The following is a 23,776-nucleotide window of genomic DNA, read 5'->3' as shown; positions in this document are numbered from 1 at the left end:
AAAGAGCAAAAGGTAACGGACATAACTGCTTTGCAGCTGGCTTAAGAGTGAACATCCTGAATAGTAGCATTTCTTATTCATGATTCTTCTGTTCACTTCCATTTCAACCCAGCAGAAAAGCAGAAAATTTCTCAGCAAATGAAAATTCATTACATTATCTCTGTGCATGCTTACCACACCACCAAGTTTACTAATGGAGGAGAAAGTTTGACAATGGACTCAGTTCACAGTGACTGCATGTGGACCCTAAATACATATTCTTCTTAAGAAATACAGGCACTAACTCAAAGTTGAAAATATATGTAGATCAGCAATAGGTCTCTGCTAAAATGCAGCAAACTTGTGCAACCTTACATACAGGAATCTACTAGATAAGAAACAAAAACAAATTACAGTTTTTATTTGACTCTCCATTGTATTAAGCTGGAAAGGTAAAATGCAGAACATATAATTGGGATTCCACTGTATTTTGAACTTTAAATTGTTACAGTGAACGAGTATTGGTACTGATAATGGTAGGAAATTGGAACAGTACTGACATAAGAGTAATTCAGTTAAGCCATACTATATAATGCATGCTCTTTTGAATTAAATACATTGCAATTAAGAGTTATAAATGGAGGGAAGAAATTAGGTGCAGTTTACCTGTTCACACATCCACTATCAGGTCCACATGGGTTTTCAGAATCTGGATCACATTCACATGCAGAAGGTAGTGACACTTTACACAGACGAACTGGTGGAACTGGTTTATTTGTCTTTATCTTCACATATGGTGGTGGTTTCTGAAAATAATGAAATAGACATTAATTTAAAAATACTTAATAGATTCTAGGTAACTTCTTCTTCTTCTTCTCCTTCGTGTTGTTAGGCATCAGGGTCCTTCAGCCATCTGCTAAAACTCTTCTTATCTTGTGCCAATCTCTTAACTTCCATTAGTGTCTTCCCTCTTTTAGTAATCATCTCTGACAGGTATTGTTCCCATTCTATCCGAGGTCTTCCTCTTCCTCTCCTTCCTTCTGGTCTTGCTTCGGTTTTCTTTCTTCTCCCATTCTGATGACATGACCATTCCAGCCTAATGTCCTCTCTATTACCTCTTTAATTGATTCTACTTGAAGCTGTTCCCTAATCTTGTCTGGTTTCCCCTACCACTCTTCTGAGGTATTTCATCTCTGTTGCTGTTAATCTAATTTTATGCTTATTTTGGAGTGTTAAGCTTTCTATGCCATAGAGCAGGGTTTCTCAACCTGGGGGTCGCAACCCCTAGGGGGGTCATGAGAGGATTTCATGGGGGTCGCGAAGGGAGGTGAAAAGATAAATGTAATTAGGGTCTAGTAGCGGAAAAAATATTATTTTAAATTATTTTGAATTTATTTTGATAGATATAATTTTATTTCTATACTTATGGTTAAATATAGAAAAAAATATTAAATATTTTTTTAACAGATGAAGATTCGTTTAAAAAATGATTCAAATAAAAGAGGTATGAAACTAGTGAAATACAAGAAAAATACAAATACAACAAAAACTGCATATTGAAATACAATGCAAAATGAAGGCTAGTGTGAAACCTGAGCCTGGTGTGATTTCACTAGTGCGGCAATGTCTGGTTCAATTTTCGTGACGCACATTATCAAGTCATTCTCAACTGACAAGCGGTTTCTGTTCTGGGTCAATCCATATCAAGTGCTACAAGATGGTTGCTTGACAATTTTTTAAAAAAGTATATATTTTGCGTGGTGCGAGCCTCATATGTTGACAGTTCAGAACCACTGTTATTTTATTTTTAGTATCACCGATTTGAAGATGGCAGTCATTTTTTTATCATGGCGTGCGTCATTTTCTTCATTTGTAAGCATCAGCGGCAACTTTTCTTTCTCAGCTCTGGTAAGTCCTAGGACAATGATTGATTGATTGATTTAGTGTTTTAAGTCCACTTTATGCACAGTAAGGCTAATCGGTACTGGACCTACAGTTTAAAGGGGGATCTGAACCACTATGTGCCTCCACGGGGTATCAAACCCAAGACCCCTTGATTACAAGGTGACCCTAGGACAATGAGACAAAATCTGTGATGTTAAGCACATTATAGGCTACAATATCCTCAATATTATTCCTTCACAATACATTTTAAGGTCAAAATTATGTATCCTAATCACTCAAAATGTCATTTTTGGACATTTTTTTAGGGGGAAGGCAGTTTGTTTAAAACTTGATTTTTTTTTGTGCAAGTACCTGTGTACCAATAGTGTGTGTCAAAATTATTTGAAGCTTCGAGACTTTAATCCTTTTTTTCTACAGGGCCATAAACATGTACTTTTTGTTAAAAATTTAAAGTACAGGGTTAAATATCTCTGGTGGGCAGTTGTTTAAAAATCTGAAATTTGTACACAATACAGTACTCTGTGATAAGTAACTTCAGTAAAAATTTTGAGTTTGACATTCAATTGGTTTAAGAGATACAAAACTCGTGAAAAATTCAATATTTTGCATTAAATATGGTATGCCTAATTTCATTTCTTACTAATATTTTGTGTTAAAATTCTGCAAACTGTAATTTGGAATGTCAATCAACAACACTAAAATCCTGAAATACCTCTGCAATACAGTATATATACGACGGCATGCTAAAAAGTAAAGCTTCCTATGTTTTTCTCTTGTTACCTTCTAAACACATTTTGGATTTTGAGCAACCATACATTGCACTTCTAAGACTATCCCACTTCTCCATTGAAGGTTTCAAACTTCTATCTCCAGGGGGTGCTGAACTATGGATTGACCTGTCTTTGTTTTAATGCTTACCATGGGAGAGAAACCACTTTCGCACAGATACGATGTAGGAAAGGGAATTATGATTTTTAAAGCAGCAGATACCAGACCAGGATATTCTTCTCTTCCCTTCAGCCAGAACTTGTCCAGGTCTTCATTACAGAATGCCAGTTGCAAAGATTTGTCGCACGATAATTTGTTCAGTTCATCAAGAAGTTGTGGGCTTAGATTGGCTATTTTGATGGCCTCTTCAACGAAGGGATTTAATATGAGGTGCATGTAAAAAAAAAAAAGGGCCGATATTTTTTAAAAAACAAGAAAATGATAAAATAAATTTATTCTGATTGATAAACAAGTACATACCTTGGCTATTTTTTGACGTAGTCACCATTAACCTCCAGACATTTCTGATAGCGTGGCACAAGCTTCCATATACCCTCTGCGTAAAAATCTGCCACCTGAGAGTGCAGCCAGTCCAGAACTGATGTCTTGAGCATGTCACTGTCATTGAAACGCTTCGATGCAAGCCACTTTTTCAGATGAAGAAAAAGAAAGAAATCGCTCAGGGCAATGTCGGGGCTGTAAGGGGGATGATTGAATAGTTCCATCGAAATCTCTGAATTGTCTCAACAGTAAGAGCAGCTGTGTGTGGGCAGGCGTTGTCATGGATCAAAAAAATTCCAAAGAGTAGCATTCCTCTCTGCCGATTTTGGATGGCACGTCACAGATTATTCAGTGTTTTGCAATACACCTCTGCTGTAATTGTTCATCCTAGTTCCAAGAATTCCACAAAAATCACACCCTTTTGGTCCCAAAACATGGTTGCCATGATTTTGTGAACTGATGGTGTTTGTTTGAATTTCTTCGCTTTAGGAGAACCAGAGTGCTGCCATTGCATTGACTGCTGCTTCAACTCCTCAGTGGCGTACAATATCTAAGTTTTATCCCCCATCACTTTGTGCGAAAAGAGGTCATCCCCATCCTCCACACAGCGGGCCAAAAAATCATGTGCAGCTGTCCTTCTTTGCTCTTTGTGAGCATCTGTCAACATTTTTGGTACCCACCTCGCACACACTTTGTGATACCCCAGGTTGTCAGTCACAATTTGATGCACTAAGTTCGCAGACACTTCTGGAAACTCTTTGGCGAGTTCCGATATTGTGAACTGGCGACTGGAATGCACTTTCTCGTTAACGCGTTCCACCAGATGGACCGTCTGAACACTAGGCCTTCCTCTATGCTCATCATCATGGACATGACCGTCTCGAAACTCTCTGCACCATTGCCTGACCTTCCCCCTTCACTCATCACTGTCGGTCCATAAATGGCACACAATTCCTGATGGATGTCAGCTGCATTCTGTCCATTGGCATCCAGAAATCATATGACAGATCTCACTTCACATTTGGCGGGATTTTGTATTACGGCAGCCATTTCACCTTACTGCTACTCGCACATACGCAACCCCATTCTGACGATTCTATCTCTATATGCAAGGACGAAATATAAATTCATGCACAATGTGAAAATATAGTCAATGTTGTTTTCATAGGTTTTAATATCTTCACATTATAATATTTCATGGCCACCATGGCCTCTTCCCTGGGTACAGGTCTGTCCTACAGTTTTAGACTTCAGCTCCCGGAAAACCGACAAAGGCATTTTTAGGGTGAGTGAAATTATTAAATATCATTCTTGTCAGTAATTAATTATTATTATTATTTAAATATGACAAATTGTTGACATATCCCTGAGAATTTTGTATCGATCACATTGAGATATCAAATTTAATGATAGGATGGGGGTATCACATTATATTCTTGACCAGGGCCTCACGATATGTTGCTATGCCACTGTCTGGGTAACCCATATGCCACAATGTAATGGATGAACTTTCACCTGCATTTTTCTCAGTTTCATACTATTGTGGGTTATTAATAGACCTCGGATTTTTAGGTTCTAAAAAGTATGCCTTTAGGTTCCTAAAATAGTCTCTAAAAATCATAAAATAGGTTCTAAAAATCTTAAATTAGGCTTGAAAAATCCTGATTTACGTTCCAGAAAACTTAAAATGGTTCAAAATTCCTGAAAAATACTGATCAGGTACAATCATTTTAAAAACGGTAAGAAATTTTAATAGATATGTACAACAAATCAAATATTAATTTTCTAACCAAATTTTCAAAACTATCCACAAATTATTGTAATACTATACTTGTGCTGTTAGCAAAAGTTACTTGTTGATGTGAAGAGCTGCACAATACCAGGGTGGCTACTCATCGGGTATTTCTTGAATTCTGGGAATTCTGCATGACTAATTAATTGGCTCCAGGAATTCTGCACGAATTTTTCTCCGTAGATGTGAAAAGTTTTATTAATTCTTAATTACCCTTGAAAACTGGAAATTATATTTGAATTTTATCATAGCCCACAGTGGTCACCATGAATACATAACAATCTTTTTCATATTATCCAAAGTCAAACTCTGCCTCTGGTCTGTGAGGATCATCTTATATGCTCAAAATGATCATTCAACAAAAACATAGTCAGTGGTGTAAACTTGAATACTGAAATGTTAGTTTCCAAGACGTAAATGCCACAAAGCACCAAAGTAACACAAAAGTGAGCAAAACCACGCAGATCAGAAGTTTACACTTTAGATCATACAGGTAAAAGTGGCACCAGACATTTTGCTTTGTTTAGAGCTTTGAAGAAAACATCATGGACATTAAAGGCAGGAAAATCCACAGAATGTATGTTTCAAACACGTTAATCATTGAATTTGTTCGGTACCAAACTGAGTAAATAAATACCTCTGTGTGAGGTAAAAATCCTGAAAAACCTTGAAAAATATATAAAGACCTAAAAAAAAGGTTTGTTTTAGGCTCTTAAATGTAAAATAGGTTGTACCAAGCAAAATATGTTATTTTAGGCACTATAAAATGTCACAAGTTGTTGCCTTTTTTAATAAAATGCTGACATAACTTATTTTGTATTTACCTGCAAAGGAAAAAAAACAAAAATCTGAGGCCTAGTTATCAAGTATTTCTCATGAGCCACTATGGAAGTTTAAATATTAAAAATGTCAAACAAAATCCTGTTTTAGCTAGGGCTGCAAGAAATAGTAAAGAAGTGAAGATATCACTTTCTTCAAACTTTGGGGGCTAATGCATCCCAGTAAAAAATATATTTTAGAGCACTCAAATTTGTTATGTGTTGTATGAAAACCATGTGAAAAGTGGTAACCATTGATAAAAAAAATTCAAATGCTTGATCCCAGTATTATGGCATTCCTAGATATAGAAAAGGCATACAATATCATGGACAGAAAGATTTGGAAGGCTCTAAGAGAGAAAGGAGTCGAGGAAGAGTGAAGAGCACATACAAGGCCGACCACAGCTGTGTGAAGACACCAGTGGGAAGAAAGGAGTGGTGGTTCAGTATAAGTAATGGACTAAAACAGGGAAGTGCTCTTTCCCAACTGCTCTTCATAATTACAATGGATGCAATTAACGAAGACGTGGGGAAGAAGGTAGGGGAGGAAGAAATGAAGGCCCTGTTGTTCGCTGATGACTGAGTATGGGGAAACAGGTAAGAAGAAGTACAGAGACAGCTTGATAGTTGGAATGAGGAAATCAGAAGAGCAGGAATGAAATTCAGTGCAGAAAAGAGCGAGGTACTAATAACAACAACAAACAGAGCCAGAAATTAACCAAGAATAAAGATTGACACAGAAGAGTTGAGGGTAGTGGATAGCTTCAAATATCCAGAGAGTAGCATTCCTCTCTGCCGATTTTGGATGGCACGTCACAGATTATTCAGTGTTTTGCAATACACCTCTGCTGTAATTGTTCATCCTAGTTCCAAGAATTCCACAAAAATCACACCCTTTTGGTCCCAAAACATGGTTGCCATGATTTTGTGAACTGATGGTGTTTGTTTGAATTTCTTCGCTTTAGGAGAACCAGAGTGCTGCCATTGCATTGACTGCTGCTTCAACTCCTCAGTGGCGTACAATATCTAAGTTTTATCCCCCATCACTTTGTGCGAAAAGAGGTCATCCCCATCCTCCACACAGCGGGCCAAAAAATCATGTGCAGCTGTCCTTCTTTGCTCTTTGTGAGCATCTGTCAACATTTTTGGTACCCACCTCGCACACACTTTGTGATACCCCAGGTTGTCAGTCACAATTTGATGCACTAAGTTCGCAGACACTTCTGGAAACTCTTTGGCGAGTTCCGATATTGTGAACTGGCGACTGGAATGCACTTTCTCGTTAACGCGTTCCACCAGATGGACCGTCTGAACACTAGGCCTTCCTCTATGCTCATCATCATGGACATGACCGTCTCGAAACTCTCTGCACCATTGCCTGACCTTCCCCCTTCACTCATCACTGTCGGTCCATAAATGGCACACAATTCCTGATGGATGTCAGCTGCATTCTGTCCATTGGCATCCAGAAATCATATGACAGATCTCACTTCACATTTGGCGGGATTTTGTATTACGGCAGCCATTTCACCTTACTGCTACTCGCACATACGCAACCCCATTCTGACGATTCTATCTCTATATGCAAGGACGAAATATAAATTCATGCACAATGTGAAAATATAGTCAATGTTGTTTTCATAGGTTTTAATATCTTCACATTATAATATTTCATGGCCACCATGGCCTCTTCCCTGGGTACAGGTCTGTCCTACAGTTTTAGACTTCAGCTCCCGGAAAACCGACAAAGGCATTTTTAGGGTGAGTGAAATTATTAAATATCATTCTTGTCAGTAATTAATTATTATTATTATTTAAATATGACAAATTGTTGACATATCCCTGAGAATTTTGTATCGATCACATTGAGATATCAAATTTAATGATAGGATGGGGGTATCACATTATATTCTTGACCAGGGCCTCACGATATGTTGCTATGCCACTGTCTGGGTAACCCATATGCCACAATGTAATGGATGAACTTTCACCTGCATTTTTCTCAGTTTCATACTATTGTGGGTTATTAATAGACCTCGGATTTTTAGGTTCTAAAAAGTATGCCTTTAGGTTCCTAAAATAGTCTCTAAAAATCATAAAATAGGTTCTAAAAATCTTAAATTAGGCTTGAAAAATCCTGATTTACGTTCCAGAAAACTTAAAATGGTTCAAAATTCCTGAAAAATACTGATCAGGTACAATCATTTTAAAAACGGTAAGAAATTTTAATAGATATGTACAACAAATCAAATATTAATTTTCTAACCAAATTTTCAAAACTATCCACAAATTATTGTAATACTATACTTGTGCTGTTAGCAAAAGTTACTTGTTGATGTGAAGAGCTGCACAATACCAGGGTGGCTACTCATCGGGTATTTCTTGAATTCTGGGAATTCTGCATGACTAATTAATTGGCTCCAGGAATTCTGCACGAATTTTTCTCCGTAGATGTGAAAAGTTTTATTAATTCTTAATTACCCTTGAAAACTGGAAATTATATTTGAATTTTATCATAGCCCACAGTGGTCACCATGAATACATAACAATCTTTTTCATATTATCCAAAGTCAAACTCTGCCTCTGGTCTGTGAGGATCATCTTATATGCTCAAAATGATCATTCAACAAAAACATAGTCAGTGGTGTAAACTTGAATACTGAAATGTTAGTTTCCAAGACGTAAATGCCACAAAGCACCAAAGTAACACAAAAGTGAGCAAAACCACGCAGATCAGAAGTTTACACTTTAGATCATACAGGTAAAAGTGGCACCAGACATTTTGCTTTGTTTAGAGCTTTGAAGAAAACATCATGGACATTAAAGGCAGGAAAATCCACAGAATGTATGTTTCAAACACGTTAATCATTGAATTTGTTCGGTACCAAACTGAGTAAATAAATACCTCTGTGTGAGGTAAAAATCCTGAAAAACCTTGAAAAATATATAAAGACCTAAAAAAAAGGTTTGTTTTAGGCTCTTAAATGTAAAATAGGTTGTACCAAGCAAAATATGTTATTTTAGGCACTATAAAATGTCACAAGTTGTTGCCTTTTTTAATAAAATGCTGACATAACTTATTTTGTATTTACCTGCAAAGGAAAAAAAACAAAAATCTGAGGCCTAGTTATCAAGTATTTCTCATGAGCCACTATGGAAGTTTAAATATTAAAAATGTCAAACAAAATCCTGTTTTAGCTAGGGCTGCAAGAAATAGTAAAGAAGTGAAGATATCACTTTCTTCAAACTTTGGGGGCTAATGCATCCCAGTAAAAAATATATTTTAGAGCACTCAAATTTGTTATGTGTTGTATGAAAACCATGTGAAAAGTGGTAACCATTGATAAAAAAAATTCAAATGCTTGATCCCAGTATTATGGCATTCCTAGATATAGAAAAGGCATACAATATCATGGACAGAAAGATTTGGAAGGCTCTAAGAGAGAAAGGAGTCGAGGAAGAGTGAAGAGCACATACAAGGCCGACCACAGCTGTGTGAAGACACCAGTGGGAAGAAAGGAGTGGTGGTTCAGTATAAGTAATGGACTAAAACAGGGAAGTGCTCTTTCCCAACTGCTCTTCATAATTACAATGGATGCAATTAACGAAGACGTGGGGAAGAAGGTAGGGGAGGAAGAAATGAAGGCCCTGTTGTTCGCTGATGACTGAGTATGGGGAAACAGGTAAGAAGAAGTACAGAGACAGCTTGATAGTTGGAATGAGGAAATCAGAAGAGCAGGAATGAAATTCAGTGCAGAAAAGAGCGAGGTACTAATAACAACAACAAACAGAGCCAGAAATTAACCAAGAATAAAGATTGACACAGAAGAGTTGAGGGTAGTGGATAGCTTCAAATATCCAGAGAGTAGCATTCCTCTCTGCCGATTTTGGATGGCACGTCACAGATTATTCAGTGTTTTGCAATACACCTCTGCTGTAATTGTTCATCCTAGTTCCAAGAATTCCACAAAAATCACACCCTTTTGGTCCCAAAACATGGTTGCCATGATTTTGTGAACTGATGGTGTTTGTTTGAATTTCTTCGCTTTAAGAGAACCAGAGTGCCGCCATTGCATTGACTGCTGGTTCAACTCCTCAGTGGCGTACAATATCTAAGTTTTATCCCCCATCACTTTGTGCGAAAAGAGGTCATCCCCATCCTCCACACAGCGGGCCAAAAAATCATGTGCAGCTGTCCTTCTTTGCTCTTTGTGAGCATCTGTCAACATTTTTGGTACCCACCTCGCACACACTTTGTGATACCCCAGGTTGTCAGTCACAATTTGATGCACTAAGTTCGCAGACACTTCTGGAAACTCTTTGGCGAGTTCCGATATTGTGAACTGGCGACTGGAATGCACTTTCTCGTTAACGCGTTCCACCAGATGGACCGTCTGAACACTAGGCCTTCCTCTATGCTCATCATCATGGACATGACCGTCCCGAAACTCTCTGCACCATTGCCTGACCTTCCCCCTTCACTCATCACTGTCGGTCCATAAATGGCACACAATTCCTGATGGATGTCAGCTGCATTCTGTCCATTGGCATCCAGAAATCATATGACAGATCTCACTTCACATTTGGCGGGATTTTGTATTACGGCAGCCATTTCACCTTACTGCAACCCCATTCTGACGATTCTATCTCTGTTGCAAGCACAGAATACTAGCAACTTCATCAGTATTGCCAACCCCACGTAAAAAATTATCAGCCATTTTTCTTGACATGCGCCTCGTATCCATCTTGAACAAGCATTTTCATCAAAGGGAATATTTTCTACCAACTGTTCTTGAAGCCCTTCTTGATGTTTGCACATTAATCTGGACAGAGTCTGTATGTCAAAAGAATAATCGCAAGTTGAAATAAAGTCTTAAGTCAGAGGAAAATTTTCAAAATTGTGGGTTTCGACTCTGGATGCCCAAACTCCTAATTTCTTCTGAAAAGCATTTACTATGTCTTGAACAAATAAAATGGTTTTGTCCCATCCTTGCAAGGTCAAATTTAAGTCATTTAGATGAGTGAAGATGTCAGCCAGATAAGCCAGCTGAAGCAGCCATGTTTCAGAGGTAAAAAATTCAGCTAGTTGGGGATTGGATTCCTGTAAAAACGGTAACAATTCCGAGCACAGTTCAAACAATATATTCAACACCTTTCCGCATGATAACCACCTTACCTCGGTGTGCAGTATAGTTTTTTTTGTGGATGGAACCCATTTCCTCGCACAATTTTTCTAACAGTCGACACTGCAATGGGCGGCTCTTCACATAATTAACAATTCTGACAGCATCATGCAGAACCTGAAGAAGCTCATCTGGCATTCTCTTCGCGGCTAGGGCTTGCTGATGTAGGAAACAATGCACCTATTTCACATTTGGCATGATAGATCTCAGTCTTTCCACAAGCCCAATCTTCTTACCAGTTAAGTAAGGCCTTGACACCATTGCTGCAGATTGAAATACACTTTTCCCATTCTATTTCAAATGGACTTGTAGCCTCAAGAAAAATCTGATATAAAGATCCACCAGTTGTATGTTGAAGCAACTGTTTGCAGAACAACAATATATCCTCTTCCACATATTCAGTCAATTGGAATCGGATGAAACACAAGAACTGAGCACAATTTGTTACATCTGTCGACTCGTCCAGTTGAATAGAAATAAATTCACTTTTTTCTATCTTCTCCTTCAGCTGGTCACAAACATTTTGGGCCAGATCAGAAATACGCCTTGCCACTGTATCATTCGACAATGGAATCTTTGATATTTTCATAGCCTCTTCGGGGTTGATCATTGTTGACACTATATCAAGTGCACAAGGAAGAATCAAATCTTCTGCAATAGTATGTCGTTTGCCTTTTTTGGCAATTCTCAGAGACACTTGATATGATGCTTGAAGTGATTTTTGACTAACATTGGTCATGTGGGTGATGGTTAACTTCTGATTATGAAGTACAGAGAGTTTGCGTTGGAAAAATTTGAGCGGTTTATCTTTCACCGAAGGATGTTTAGATTGCAAGTGCCGTAACATCTTGGAAGACTTCATACTTTCAGCAGACAACAGTTCATTACACAGCACACACTGCAGCTGATTTCCAAGTACCATGAAACCAAACCTCAAATACGATTCATCGTATCTTCTGACCTACTGTCTTTTTGATGGTTCATCATCTGCGGAACAAGACTTCCAGGTCTTTGAAGGAACTTATCCATTTTGATTTTTCATTAATAGCACAGAATTCAAATCATGACGCTACAGTACACAATATCACAAGTCAACCGACAACACTGCAACACCTGTGTATTAGCTGTGTTTGTGCCCACAAAACTGGCGACGCAGACAGAAGAACTGACTGAACTCAATGATAGATGTCATTATATTTCAACTACAGTTGAAGAAACTTGCTTGAACAATAAAGAACCCAGAATGGGAAGGTAAAAGTCTGCAATCTTTAACAATGGGAAATCTTGACATTGTTTTGGAGGAGAAGCATTGAGGTTGCAGCAGCTATATTTGTAAACAATTGATTATTTTATCGGCAGTGCCGAGGTAATTACAAAGGCTAAGCACCAATTCGCAATAGCTGCCCTGTATTTGTTAATAAATCAACAATGGAGAAATGATTTTGTCGACAATTGGAAAGGGATTGGTTTCGTTTGGGATCTTTTGTTCTTCTTCACAGAGTTGTATACGCGTATATGCTTACACACATAAACACTTATTACAAACCAGAAATTACATATGGGGGTCGCTGGCAAGAGGATGTGATAAAAGGGGGTCGTGATAGGAAATAGGTTGAGAACCACTGCCATAGAGTTGGTGCAATTATAGTTTTATAAATAATTAATTTGTTATTCTCTTGTACCTCCTATTTTCCCACTATTGTATTGTTTATTTGGTAATATATTTTGTCTGTTTTTAGAACTCTGATATTTATTTCATCTTGTACTTTTCCATCGACTGTTATTATTGTTCCCAAATATTCATATCTATTCACTTGTTCTAGCTGTTCACCTTGCCATTTAATTTCCAATCTCTCTTCACATCCTTGCTTTGATACATGCATTAATTTACTCTTCTTTGGGTTCACTATCATTCTTCTATCATTAGAAGCACATATTTTTGGTAAATAAGAAGCAAAAGTTTGTACAAAAACCAAGTCAATTTCGGGTTCAATAGCGGTAAATAAATAAAATTTCGCTGTTATAGCAGTGAAAATGCAGTATATAAAAATTACATTTTAGTTTTAAAAAATGTGAATATAATCCCAAATTTGATTTAAAAACTGCACTTACTACACAAAATAAACATATCCATTCTAATAGCACATTTCTGTCATTACCAGAATATTAAGTTTATTCCTGTATAAAGGGGTCCATTTTTGCCTCTCAAATATTTACAGCAGAATTAATCAATCACAGGATAACTGTAACTTCAGAATGTGTCACATTGGTAAATAAACTCTAAATTTCATGTTTAAGAGTCTATTTTGCATTTTGCCATTCATTTCGCATTATTTTGTGACAAAACAGGGTAGGAAAATGCACCTCACACCTTTCAGAAACATGAAAAAATTTCACATTTCGTGTTTTAGTCAAAAACTAAATATGCATGCCTCTATCATTATTGAGCTAGCCCATTCTATTACTGTATGTTGTAGTTCATGTTTGGTTGATGTGCCTTGAAAGAGAAAGCGTTCGATTTTTGAAACACTGAGAACAACTGAGGAAGGAAGCTCTAAATTGACTGATTAACTGATTTATTATTATTTATTTTTTTACTTTGCTCTTCTGCCACTTTCGGTTAATCGTGAAAATGAGTATGGGGTAATGATATGATGAAATTGATGAAGGGACACTCACAAAGAACACCCACGCCCAGGCAGGGATTCAAACATGGGACTTCTGGAGGTGTAGCCAGCTGTGATAAACCACTCCACCATGGAGATAAGCTGGAAGCTCTAAATTGTAAGTACGATTATATTCTTCTTTGGCATACATAAACAATGGAGCAGAGTGCATATTCAGAAAATTCTAGTGTGAATTTTGACAAAATAACTTCTCCTCTGAGTGAACCCATGGAAAACCACATACTGTTAACATTGCCTCAGTTTATCTTGTGTTGCCCTGAATTCCACAATTTCTTCCCTTTATTTTTTGAGAATATTTCTTGCAAAAATATTTTGTCACTAAAAAACATTGGTAGTAAATTTTATGTGACACTTCTTATACTGTACTTGAGCAATTAATTAGTACAGTTTGAGAATTAAACTGCACATGAAATAACAACTTAGAAATCCCTAATGATCATCACAAGTTCTTATGTTTGATATGAAAGATCAGGATATCCTCAAAAATAAAGAATACAAAAAATATATATTAATTTTGTTTACTATGGAAAAAAGTGTGTTTCAATCATAGCAGGCATTCATGAACAAAATTAATGCAGAATTCACATTGACTCCCGGTGGAAATAATTACTACATTATTCCTGGAATTCATACTAGCTAGAAAACCATAAAATTGGGGTTCCACTGTATTACTTTTTGTATGATTGTTTGATTGATTTGTTGTTTTAAGTCCACTTCATGCACAGTAAGGCTAATCAGGACTGGACCTACAGTTTAAAGTGGGATCCGAACCACTGTGCCAAGTGCCTCCACCGGGTTTCGAACCTGGGACTCCTTGATTACAAGGCGACAACGCTACCACTTCACCATCGAGGAGGCCCTACTTTTTGTATGAATATGAATCATAAAATATAAGGTACCTGAACCCAAGATGGCCTACCTAAGGTTTGTGATTGTTTCTAATGGTGTACAAAGTCGGAAAGTAAACTAATCGTGAGATTCAAAAGAGGGAACATATCTGTATGTTTACTGAATATTGGAACAGGTTCCAAATAATAACATGGGTGCAGTGAAGAGTTTGTTAAAAAGTAACAATTAGGCCATATTGGGTACATGGCCTAGTAATATATTTTGTTCTTTCACATCAAAAAATGCAACAGAAATTGTAAAGAGGGCCTCTCCAATGGCGCAGTGGTAGCGTCATCGCCTTGTAATCAAGGGGACATTGGTTCGATACCCGGTGGAGGCACATAGTGGTTCAAATCCCACTTTAAACTGTAGGTTTAGTTCCAATTAGCTTTACTGTGGATGAAGTGGACTTAAAAAACCAACTCAATCAATCATACTAGCTAATACATTGGAACCTTGATTATATATTTTTCAGGGAACCAGGCTGAAAAAAACTTCAAAAATGCGGGCTAATTTAAAATCGAGGAATATTTTCTTACATTTTGCTATGTTGGGATCATCAAGATTGAATGTATAATGTGAGAAAATGTAAATTCTCAGTTCCACTGTATTGATATTTTGAACATTGTTCAAACCTCTTCTTGATTTATTTCTTGACAAATATATTTGACTGCAGTTATGCAAACTCACCTCCTTGGACTTCGAAGCCCCTGCAGATGCCTTCTTCTTCTTCCATTGTTCTAATGCTACTTCAGCCTGTTGCAAGGCAATGCCAAAACGAGATTCCTTATGTACATGTTGGCTCTTTGCATCCTGCAAAAGAACCTAACATTGTATACAATGTTTATTATAATGGATGTTTAAACTGAAAAGCATGTAAAAGTTTATACCTTCTAAGTTTCTCTAACATTTAACTTAGTTTGACATGCAAAAAACAAATGTTACAATTAGAGATGAGTGGATACCACTTTGAACTAATACTATACAGAGCCTATACTTATACAGATTCTCACTCATGCCAAAACAGATGCTTGAAAATTGTAACAAATGAAAATATTGTAACAAAAGTTGTTCAAATATTGATTGATATTAGAGTGAAGATAATTCACTCCAGTTATATGCATAAATTTACCAGTCTTCCTTTAAAATATTCAAGAATTACATCAGAATATTACCAGTTGGGCTATCGACCAGGTAAGTTTGTGAGAATTCATCATTTGTCAGCAGGAAAGTTTTAGGACTTAATTCAAATACCTCTTATGTGTAGTGATAATGTGATTGCCATGTAATCAAGGGGTCCCGGGTGTGATACTCGGTGGAAGAACATAGTGGTTCAGATCCCACTTTAAACTGTAGGTCCAGTCACAATTAGCTTATCTGTGCATAAAGTGGACTGAAAACCAAAACCCAAATATTTGTTATGCAATCACAAACTCCAAATACAAATAAATAGAAACTTCATATTTCATATACCTGATATCCAGCATAATTAAACTCAACAAAAGTGTGTGACATTTTTATGTACCCTGCTAGAGACCAGAATGGCAGAAAAGTATTCACTGGTATCCATAAATAAATTGCAGTCAATTCTTTCTGACACCCACACTTCGCGGCATTGGTATCAGTTCAGCCATAGTTACAACAAAAACATAAACCACACTTGCTTCACAAATCACATCCACTGGAACAGATCCTAGGAGTAAGTACAGATGCAAGTCTGAATGGTAACACAGGTTGTCTGTACTTGCTAGTGATGATTATTTGTTTCATAGTACAATGGTCTGTCTTCTCCCAGCATGTTTCCCTCCTCATAATTTTCAAATCCTCTTTGTCTAGTAGGATGGCATCTGACTGCCTGGGGCTCACCCAGCCTCAAATCAGTGGGTACCTAGGGGAAACTCTGGGGAGTAAAGGTGGCCAGACCATGGTACTGATCACATCACCTCCAAAATGTCCGAGATTCGAGAATGCGTGTGGGGCCTAGCCCCACATCCTCTAAATGTGCCTTCATGGCACAGTGCTACATGCATGGGGAACTTTACATTACCTTACCTTCCAAACCTTGCACTATATTTTCCTTGGCCTAAAGCTTTTACTTTTGCCCCAAGCAAGAGGATCATTATGGTGACTTCTGGAACCAGGTCATATATTTTCATATTTTACCGAGATGTGTAAAAAATAAAAACAGTTGTACCTGGAATTCACTCTTTTGATGTACCAAATAGAAGTGTCTCCCCATGAAAGAAAGGGTTATAAGAGAAAATTGAGAAAACAGGTTGAGAGTATGAGATTCAATGTGAGACAAAAACACCACAGAATATAGAGAAATATTTTACTGAATATAAAAAAGGAGGAAAAGGGAAAGGAAACCCTGAGGAAGCCAAAGGCGTATATAGATTAAATGTGAATGTGACAAAGAGTACATAGGACAAACAGGAAGAAGTATGCGTGTAAGATGGGGGGAATACAAGGCAGACATCAGGGAGGGAGTCCCCAAAACTGGATTGTCTGAACACACAATCGTAAGCGGACATAAGATCATAAAGAAAGAGGTTATTAGAAAAGAAGGCAACAAATTGAATAGAAATGTCTACAAGACCGCGAATATTTGCATGGGGAGAAGTAAAAAATTGAACAGAGATGATGGAAATTTAGAGGAGGGATGGGTGAAATTTTTAAAACAATGGGATAGAACAAAGAAAGGAAATCGTAAGACGGGATTCCATGTTACTCCGGAAGTGGTTCATGCGACCAAGGTGGAACGAGAGTTTGAGTTGGATTGGTGACGCACGTAGGGGAAGGTAGAGTGGTGAAAGGGGGGGATAACCTTTACGACTTCTTGGTCAGGAGTAAACTTTCAGAGCAAGCTGAACAACATGAGGTGTCTAGTCAGTTTAATAGGATCCCGGGAGAAGAGGTTTTACAGAAAATGGGGTACATCTTGAAGCCAGATATTTAGCTGGGGGTTTTAATGGAATTGTGACCTGGTTTTTAACAAGTGTTTTTAACCAAATCTTTTAACCTAATCCTTCTAACACTCTTGACACAGCATAAAATGATTTGTGCCTAGAAGAAAAGGAACCTGAAGAACATAGTTTCAAAATTCAATACTCGCTCACGTAAGTAAAACAATTTTATACAAATTTTGTATTGATTGTATTATACAGTGAGTAACTCGCAGAACACAAACATTTTCTAAAACCATGTCTAGACTAACAAATAAGTGTCATTTCAGTGAAAATATTGGAAAGTTTTGCAGCACCACTGTAAGCCAGTCACAGCACCCCATGGTGACACAGTACACACTTTTGGAACCACTGACACAGGCCAAATGTACTGATAACTTCCTAATATATGCAAAACTAGTTATTTTGGGAGTGATTCTTGAAACTTGACAACACCCACCACCCACTTTCAGTTTCTTCTCCAGCTGTTGGAAATTGTCAGCTGTGAGTGGAAGCAACCTCAAGGGAAACATGTTAATCTATCTTTACTTTAGCAATGAAAGCTACATGTTACATAAATAGAGAGAATCTAAAAAAAAAACTAAAAAAAAAAACTAACTAACTAACTTACACCTTGCTGATAGAGATACACTGTCCCTTGATTTACCCAACCATAGGTTCCATCACCGAAGAAATAAACTACAAAGTCACCTTGGGAATGTACAGAATTTTTAAGGTTTTGTGGAACTTCACTTGGAAATATTATTTTAGCTGGCCACCACCTGTAGTAAATGAAACACACAAAAATTATGAGAAACCAATACACCCATAATTACGATGACATTTAGAAGAAAGTCACGTATGCATTACCAAATAAATACACCCATAAAACTCTGCTCTATGTTTAAGTGGGTTCAACAATTATTTTTCCATGGGAGCAAATAGCCTGATGAGGGGCCAAGGCATGCCAGGTAGCTATTCATTGGGTGATGCATTGTGTCCCATTGATGCTGCTTTATGGCTGTTGAGACAAGAGCTAACTAGTACTGCTTTCAAGCAGATCCTCAATTGTCATCATAATGTTGGTCAACACTGAATTTTTTGAAGAACCTACCAAGAATCAAACCCATAACTGCTTGCACCAAAGGCATTGCAAATTTTTGTATTCCATATTTTTATTATTCAGTGTCACTTTCCTGCCACTTTTGGCTAATTGTGACACCAAGGATGAGTGATGATTAGACAAAATTGATGATTGATGAAGGGACTTGCAAAAAATAGCCATGTCCAGGTCATGATTTGAACCCAGAAATTTATGTGATAAGATCGAAAGTCAACATGTAATGTGCTTATCTACCAAGCCAGCTTGCACCAAAGGTGAGAGCTCCAACCATCAGGCTATGTAGGAGCATCCAACAATAATTAACTGTTGAAAATGAAAATAAAAATTTGCAACATCTAAACACCTAAGACATTTCACATGTGGGCATCATACATACTTGGCTCTTTGTTTTATTATTATACTAATTGTGATACTGTTCAGTAAGTAATTTGAAGTAACTGTAAAGTATTAATATAATTTGTTCCATGGTTAACAAAATAAGCATGAAGAATTTATATAACTATGCATTTTTCTCATTTTGTTCCTCAATAGTTTTTGCACTGCTTCTGCAACCATTTTTTACATTCTCCTCTTCCACTGCTTTCTCCACTCCATCTAGCAGAATGAGTTGTGCCATTTTGGCTACAATCACGTTACACAGGGTTAGTAAAAAAAAGGAGCAGATTTCAAAATGTTATTTCCAACAAACAAAACACGACAGAAACGTAACCCACACATCTTTGGATATATTAAGGTTCAAAGTTTCGTTGCATGACAATTGGTTTCATTTGTGCACTAACAATGATGTTTTTGTTTTTTTTGTTGTGGGTAAATGATGACACCACAGGAAAAGGTGTGCTAAAATTTGCGAAGTGTGAATTCATTGTACAAGTGCAATGAAAATTCTGCCTTAGATTCAGCAAACAGCTGCCTAGTCATAAGGAAATTTGAAATTTGGAAACTTCCTCTATCCAATGATGTGCGGATTATGTTCATGTTGAGTATGGTATGTTGGAAACAACATTCTAAAATTTATTCCTTCCTTTTGACTATGTATATTATATGCAACCATGAATTGCAGTCAGATACATGGGCATCTGGAAGGGGGGCAGTGCCCGCCCCCCTGGAAAATGAAAGTCAACCAAAAATTATATATTTCACACACATAATTTCATTTCAGCCACAATAATATGATAAATTCAAAATTAAGCAATGTTTTTTGAGGGAACAACACTATTATTGGGTAAATGTGCCTAGTTTGCCCAACTGAAAAAAAAATACCTTCCTTGCCCCTCCCTGGAAAAAATCCTGCGGACGTCCATGGTCAGATAATATCTCTGGAAAGGAATTGAAAGCTCAGGATCTATATTAGTGCCTTTTCTATTGTGCTGTTTTTGTGTTGTGCATTGTTCTGAACAAAATTATGTTAAATTCCTCAGGAGGCTATCTGATTAAAGCAAAAACTCAAACAAACAAAAACCAAATTTCATAGTATTTGGATTACTAGGTGTAGCACTTTTTCAAGCTTGTGAAGAATATTCATGCAGAATTCTTGGTTGATACACACTCGATCAATATAAGGTAAAATGATAAAATGGATTTTTGAAACTACCGGTAACTTTTAAATTCATAACACTTACCTGTGTGTTCTAAATTTAGCCCACACTATTTCACCATACAGAGGAAATCTCCCAGAAGCACAATCATCACAATAGAAATTTCCTTCTGGAGCACTTATTTTTAAACATTCCAAATGAAAGGTGGCGGGACAATTATCACAAATAATTAAGGAGCCACCTAAAAAAAACAGAAACAAATACAAATACAAAACAACTTCTACACTGATTTTGTGCATTATTTTCACATAAATATCTATGCTGCTTTCAGTATTTCCATAATACCATGTCTCTGATTTCTAGACAATGTAGATAATAATTATTTAACCCAAAGGCAGTTTAAAAAATTATCTGAGTGTGTGAGCACACAAGTACAGAGCATACATATACACTTCTAAACAGTCTTCTAAAATTAAAGTTGAGATATTATATATAATATTTTACCTCAAGAAAGTGCTTAAAGGAATTACAGTGAAATAGCAATTATAAATTTTATGAGGGACAGAAGCGGAAAACCTTTAACTGAGAAAAACGCATTATTGAAAGATAATTAAAATGGTGAAATTAGGTACACACAGAAAGAAAAAGAGTTCTATATACAGTACTTACAATTGTGTAATGTGCACCCTGATTTTCATGGGAAAAAGAGACAAAAAATTTATATCTTGAATATAAGGTAGAGCACAATTAAGGTTCAAGAGAAGTCTTTTCTTAGTTGTAGATCAGAAAGCTGTTTCTATGTCCATCAAGAATGAAATGCATGCCAATGCAATGTGTCACCTGTTGCTATGGGGACCAAGATGGAATATAGTTTCTGTATACAATGAGTCACCAATTCTAGCAAGTCCCCGTTTCTCTTTTCTATGTCAAGCCTTCCAAACTGGCTTGGGAAGTTACTTTCCATTACTTCTGACAAGACAAATACTGATAATATGGCTCCTATACGCAATCTATCACTACTGCCATTGTGGCACAAAACACTCTGTTAGAAGGTGAAACATCATGAGAAGCAGTCATTTCACTTCTATGTGTTATTTTTTTTAATTATTATTGCTAAAGAAATCCAACCTGGAGGCAGCAACCTAACATACATGTACAAGAATAAAAAAGAAGGTAGAAGAATAACTGGAAAATGGAAATCATGCATTTTTAAACAAATTCCAGCCATTATGCTTCCAAACCACTTCTGAGCACAGCCGAGCTCTACTTCTAGCTAGAGTGATGCTGCGGCTAGAAATTCAGAAGCCTCACATGACTGCAGTGGTGCTGCCTATTGGTTGTTGTTTCGTATCGGAAGTGGGTAGGATTCATATTGATGCAGGTGCGACTTACTCACATAGCATAAATTACAGTACAATATAAAAGAAAAAAATCTTTTATAAAATACCTAAAAGTACTTACGTTGGTGAGTACATGATTTCCGTGAAACTACGTTTCGGGATGTAACTACTCCCTTCATCAGGTAGATAGGCTATGCCAATTTAATTATACCATTGGCTGCATCAAGATGTATGGTAAAAATGGATAAAAAGGTTAAAATGTGATTTAAGGCAGCTGAACATTTGTAGGTGCCATATTCCTACCTTCTCTGTAATATGTAATATATCGACGTATTCTCCAAAATCTCATCTATACATTGATGTACGCAGAGAGCTGCACATTGGCCAGAATTGCTTACTAGGCCCGTCTGGCTGGTCGGGTGGGCGAGTAAAACTATAAACCTGGGTTTTGACCCGTCAAGCATCGAAAGCCCACGGGTAACTGGAAGGCCTTGCAAGGCGAAGCTCGCTTATCTTCAGCGAATGCTCATTCCTGTTTTGCACAGTCTCCAGATACATGAGTCACAAACAAAAATACGTTAAAAGTATTAAATTTTGTCTACTTACGTAAGTGAGTATATATTCATTGTAAACTACGTTTCCGAAGCTTTACTGCTTCCTTCTTCACGTGGTCATATTTTAGGCTCGGAACATCAAGCCATGTCGGAGAAGTGTCATACGAGGATACTAGGTAAAAGGTTGGGGTTAAAAACACTTCATGGTGCTCAACACATACAAATTTAAAACTACCTTTGTTAAAAACCCTTTAAACTCATGAAAAAACATGTTAAAATAACCAACACGGTATACGGGCTTCCCCGATGGTGCAGTGGTAGTGTCGTCGTCTTGTTATCAAGACGACCCGGTGGAGGCACATAGTGGTTCGGATCCCACTTTAAACTGTAGGTCTAGTCCCGATTAGCCTTACTGTGCATAAAGTGGACTTAAAACACCAATTCAATCAATCAATCAACCAACACGGTATGCTTGAGTGGCCGTTGAAAGCCCTAGTTCTCTGCCAAGGTGAAGCATGCGAGCAGCTGGCTCTGCGCTACGGAGTTGTGGGGAACTTCCTCCCCTAAGAGTGATCCCTCCCCCTCCCCCCATTTGCATTCCACTTTGGCTGATTTCTTTACCTTCGCGGTGACATGGAAGCCTATCGAGGCATTTTTGTCATACATATTGTCCCACTTTTTAAAAAAGCTAATCCATACATCATTAAAATTGCAGTCGTCTCAGTTCAGTTTATTTCTGTTTCCTGCACAAATAAGTGCCATTTCGTATACATTCCTATCCAATTTACTGTTACTCCTTTTGATAACCTCCCTTTTTATGATTCTATGCCCACGGTTTATTACGTGCTCTGCAAGCCCAATTTTCGGATCCCTTTCCCTAATATTCTTATCGTGTTCCCCCATCTAACATGCATGTTCCTGCCTGTCTGTCCAATATATTCCATACCGCAATCTCACTCAATCTTATAAACCCCTTTTTGTTCATCTGGGTTACTTCGGATTTTTACTCCCCTCTTATAATCTGTCAAATGCTTTTCAATATTTCTAGGGGCTTTCGTCCCGCATTTCACAACATATTTTTTCATTCTTTTCAATTTTCTCCGTGAATCCTTTCCAGTATGGGTTCCCAACAAAAAATTAGAATTTTAGGACTTAGATGATAATAATAATTGTGAATCTCATTTTGTTGTTACGTCTTAATATTCTTGTAATCTTAAATATTTGATGCAGTGCTGTAACAAAATCGTAAAGTACGCATCAGCAAGAAATACATTTGGGTCTCTCAAGTACAGTCGGATTCTTCCAGGAAATTTATGTAATTACTTAGAATGGCTGGTTGTGGCTACACTTACATTAATAATTATACAAATCGATGCTCTACCTCTGAATTTTCTCATATTACAACATATCTTTCTTTGACATTTATGTATTCAAAAGAAGAAAATACAAATACTTACTTATCCCTTCCTCCCAAAACAGAAGGTGGTACAGGATACAGGAACACTGAAGCTAGTGTAGAGCTATCAAAGAGAAGAAACTTTGCCAAAGCACTTGATTTCAGATTTAAGCACATTCCTGAAACGTAGAACTTGATCAGGAAATTTGGAAGATAAATCATCTTCGTACCCGTTACAGAGGGCAATAGCTGCATCTGAAGTTGTAGGAATGAAGGAAGAACTGCTAATATTATCTATACCCTCCTTCAGTTTAAAACACAGCAAGCATTTAAATGCCCCATGCTTTGCTCCGTGGCAGTTT

The 23,776-nt window shown here is 37.2% G+C and overlaps 1 protein-coding gene across 1 annotated transcript in view; it reads right to left on the bottom strand.

The window, feature by feature from the left end:
* LOC145983721 (histone-lysine N-methyltransferase NSD2-like) overlaps positions 1-23,776 on the bottom strand; it is an 82,614-nt gene that overhangs the window by 31,368 nt on the left and 27,470 nt on the right. Inside the window, exons 6-9 of the mRNA XM_083116773.1 lie at positions 20,209-20,365; positions 18,098-18,248; positions 15,212-15,334; positions 646-785 (exon numbers count right to left, since the gene is read on the bottom strand). Of these exons, the coding sequence (XP_082972899.1) occupies positions 646-785; positions 15,212-15,334; positions 18,098-18,248; positions 20,209-20,365 (571 nt within the window). The remainder of the gene's footprint in view (positions 1-645; positions 786-15,211; positions 15,335-18,097; positions 18,249-20,208; positions 20,366-23,776) is intronic.

This window comes from Lepisma saccharinum, chromosome 2 (assembly GCF_977018435.1).
Source record: "Lepisma saccharinum chromosome 2, izLepSacc3.1, whole genome shotgun sequence".
Lineage (NCBI taxonomy): Eukaryota > Metazoa > Arthropoda > Insecta > Zygentoma > Lepismatidae > Lepisma > Lepisma saccharinum.
The sequence above is the reverse complement of the archived record's forward strand: the minus strand, read 5'-3'. Positions and strand labels throughout refer to the sequence as shown.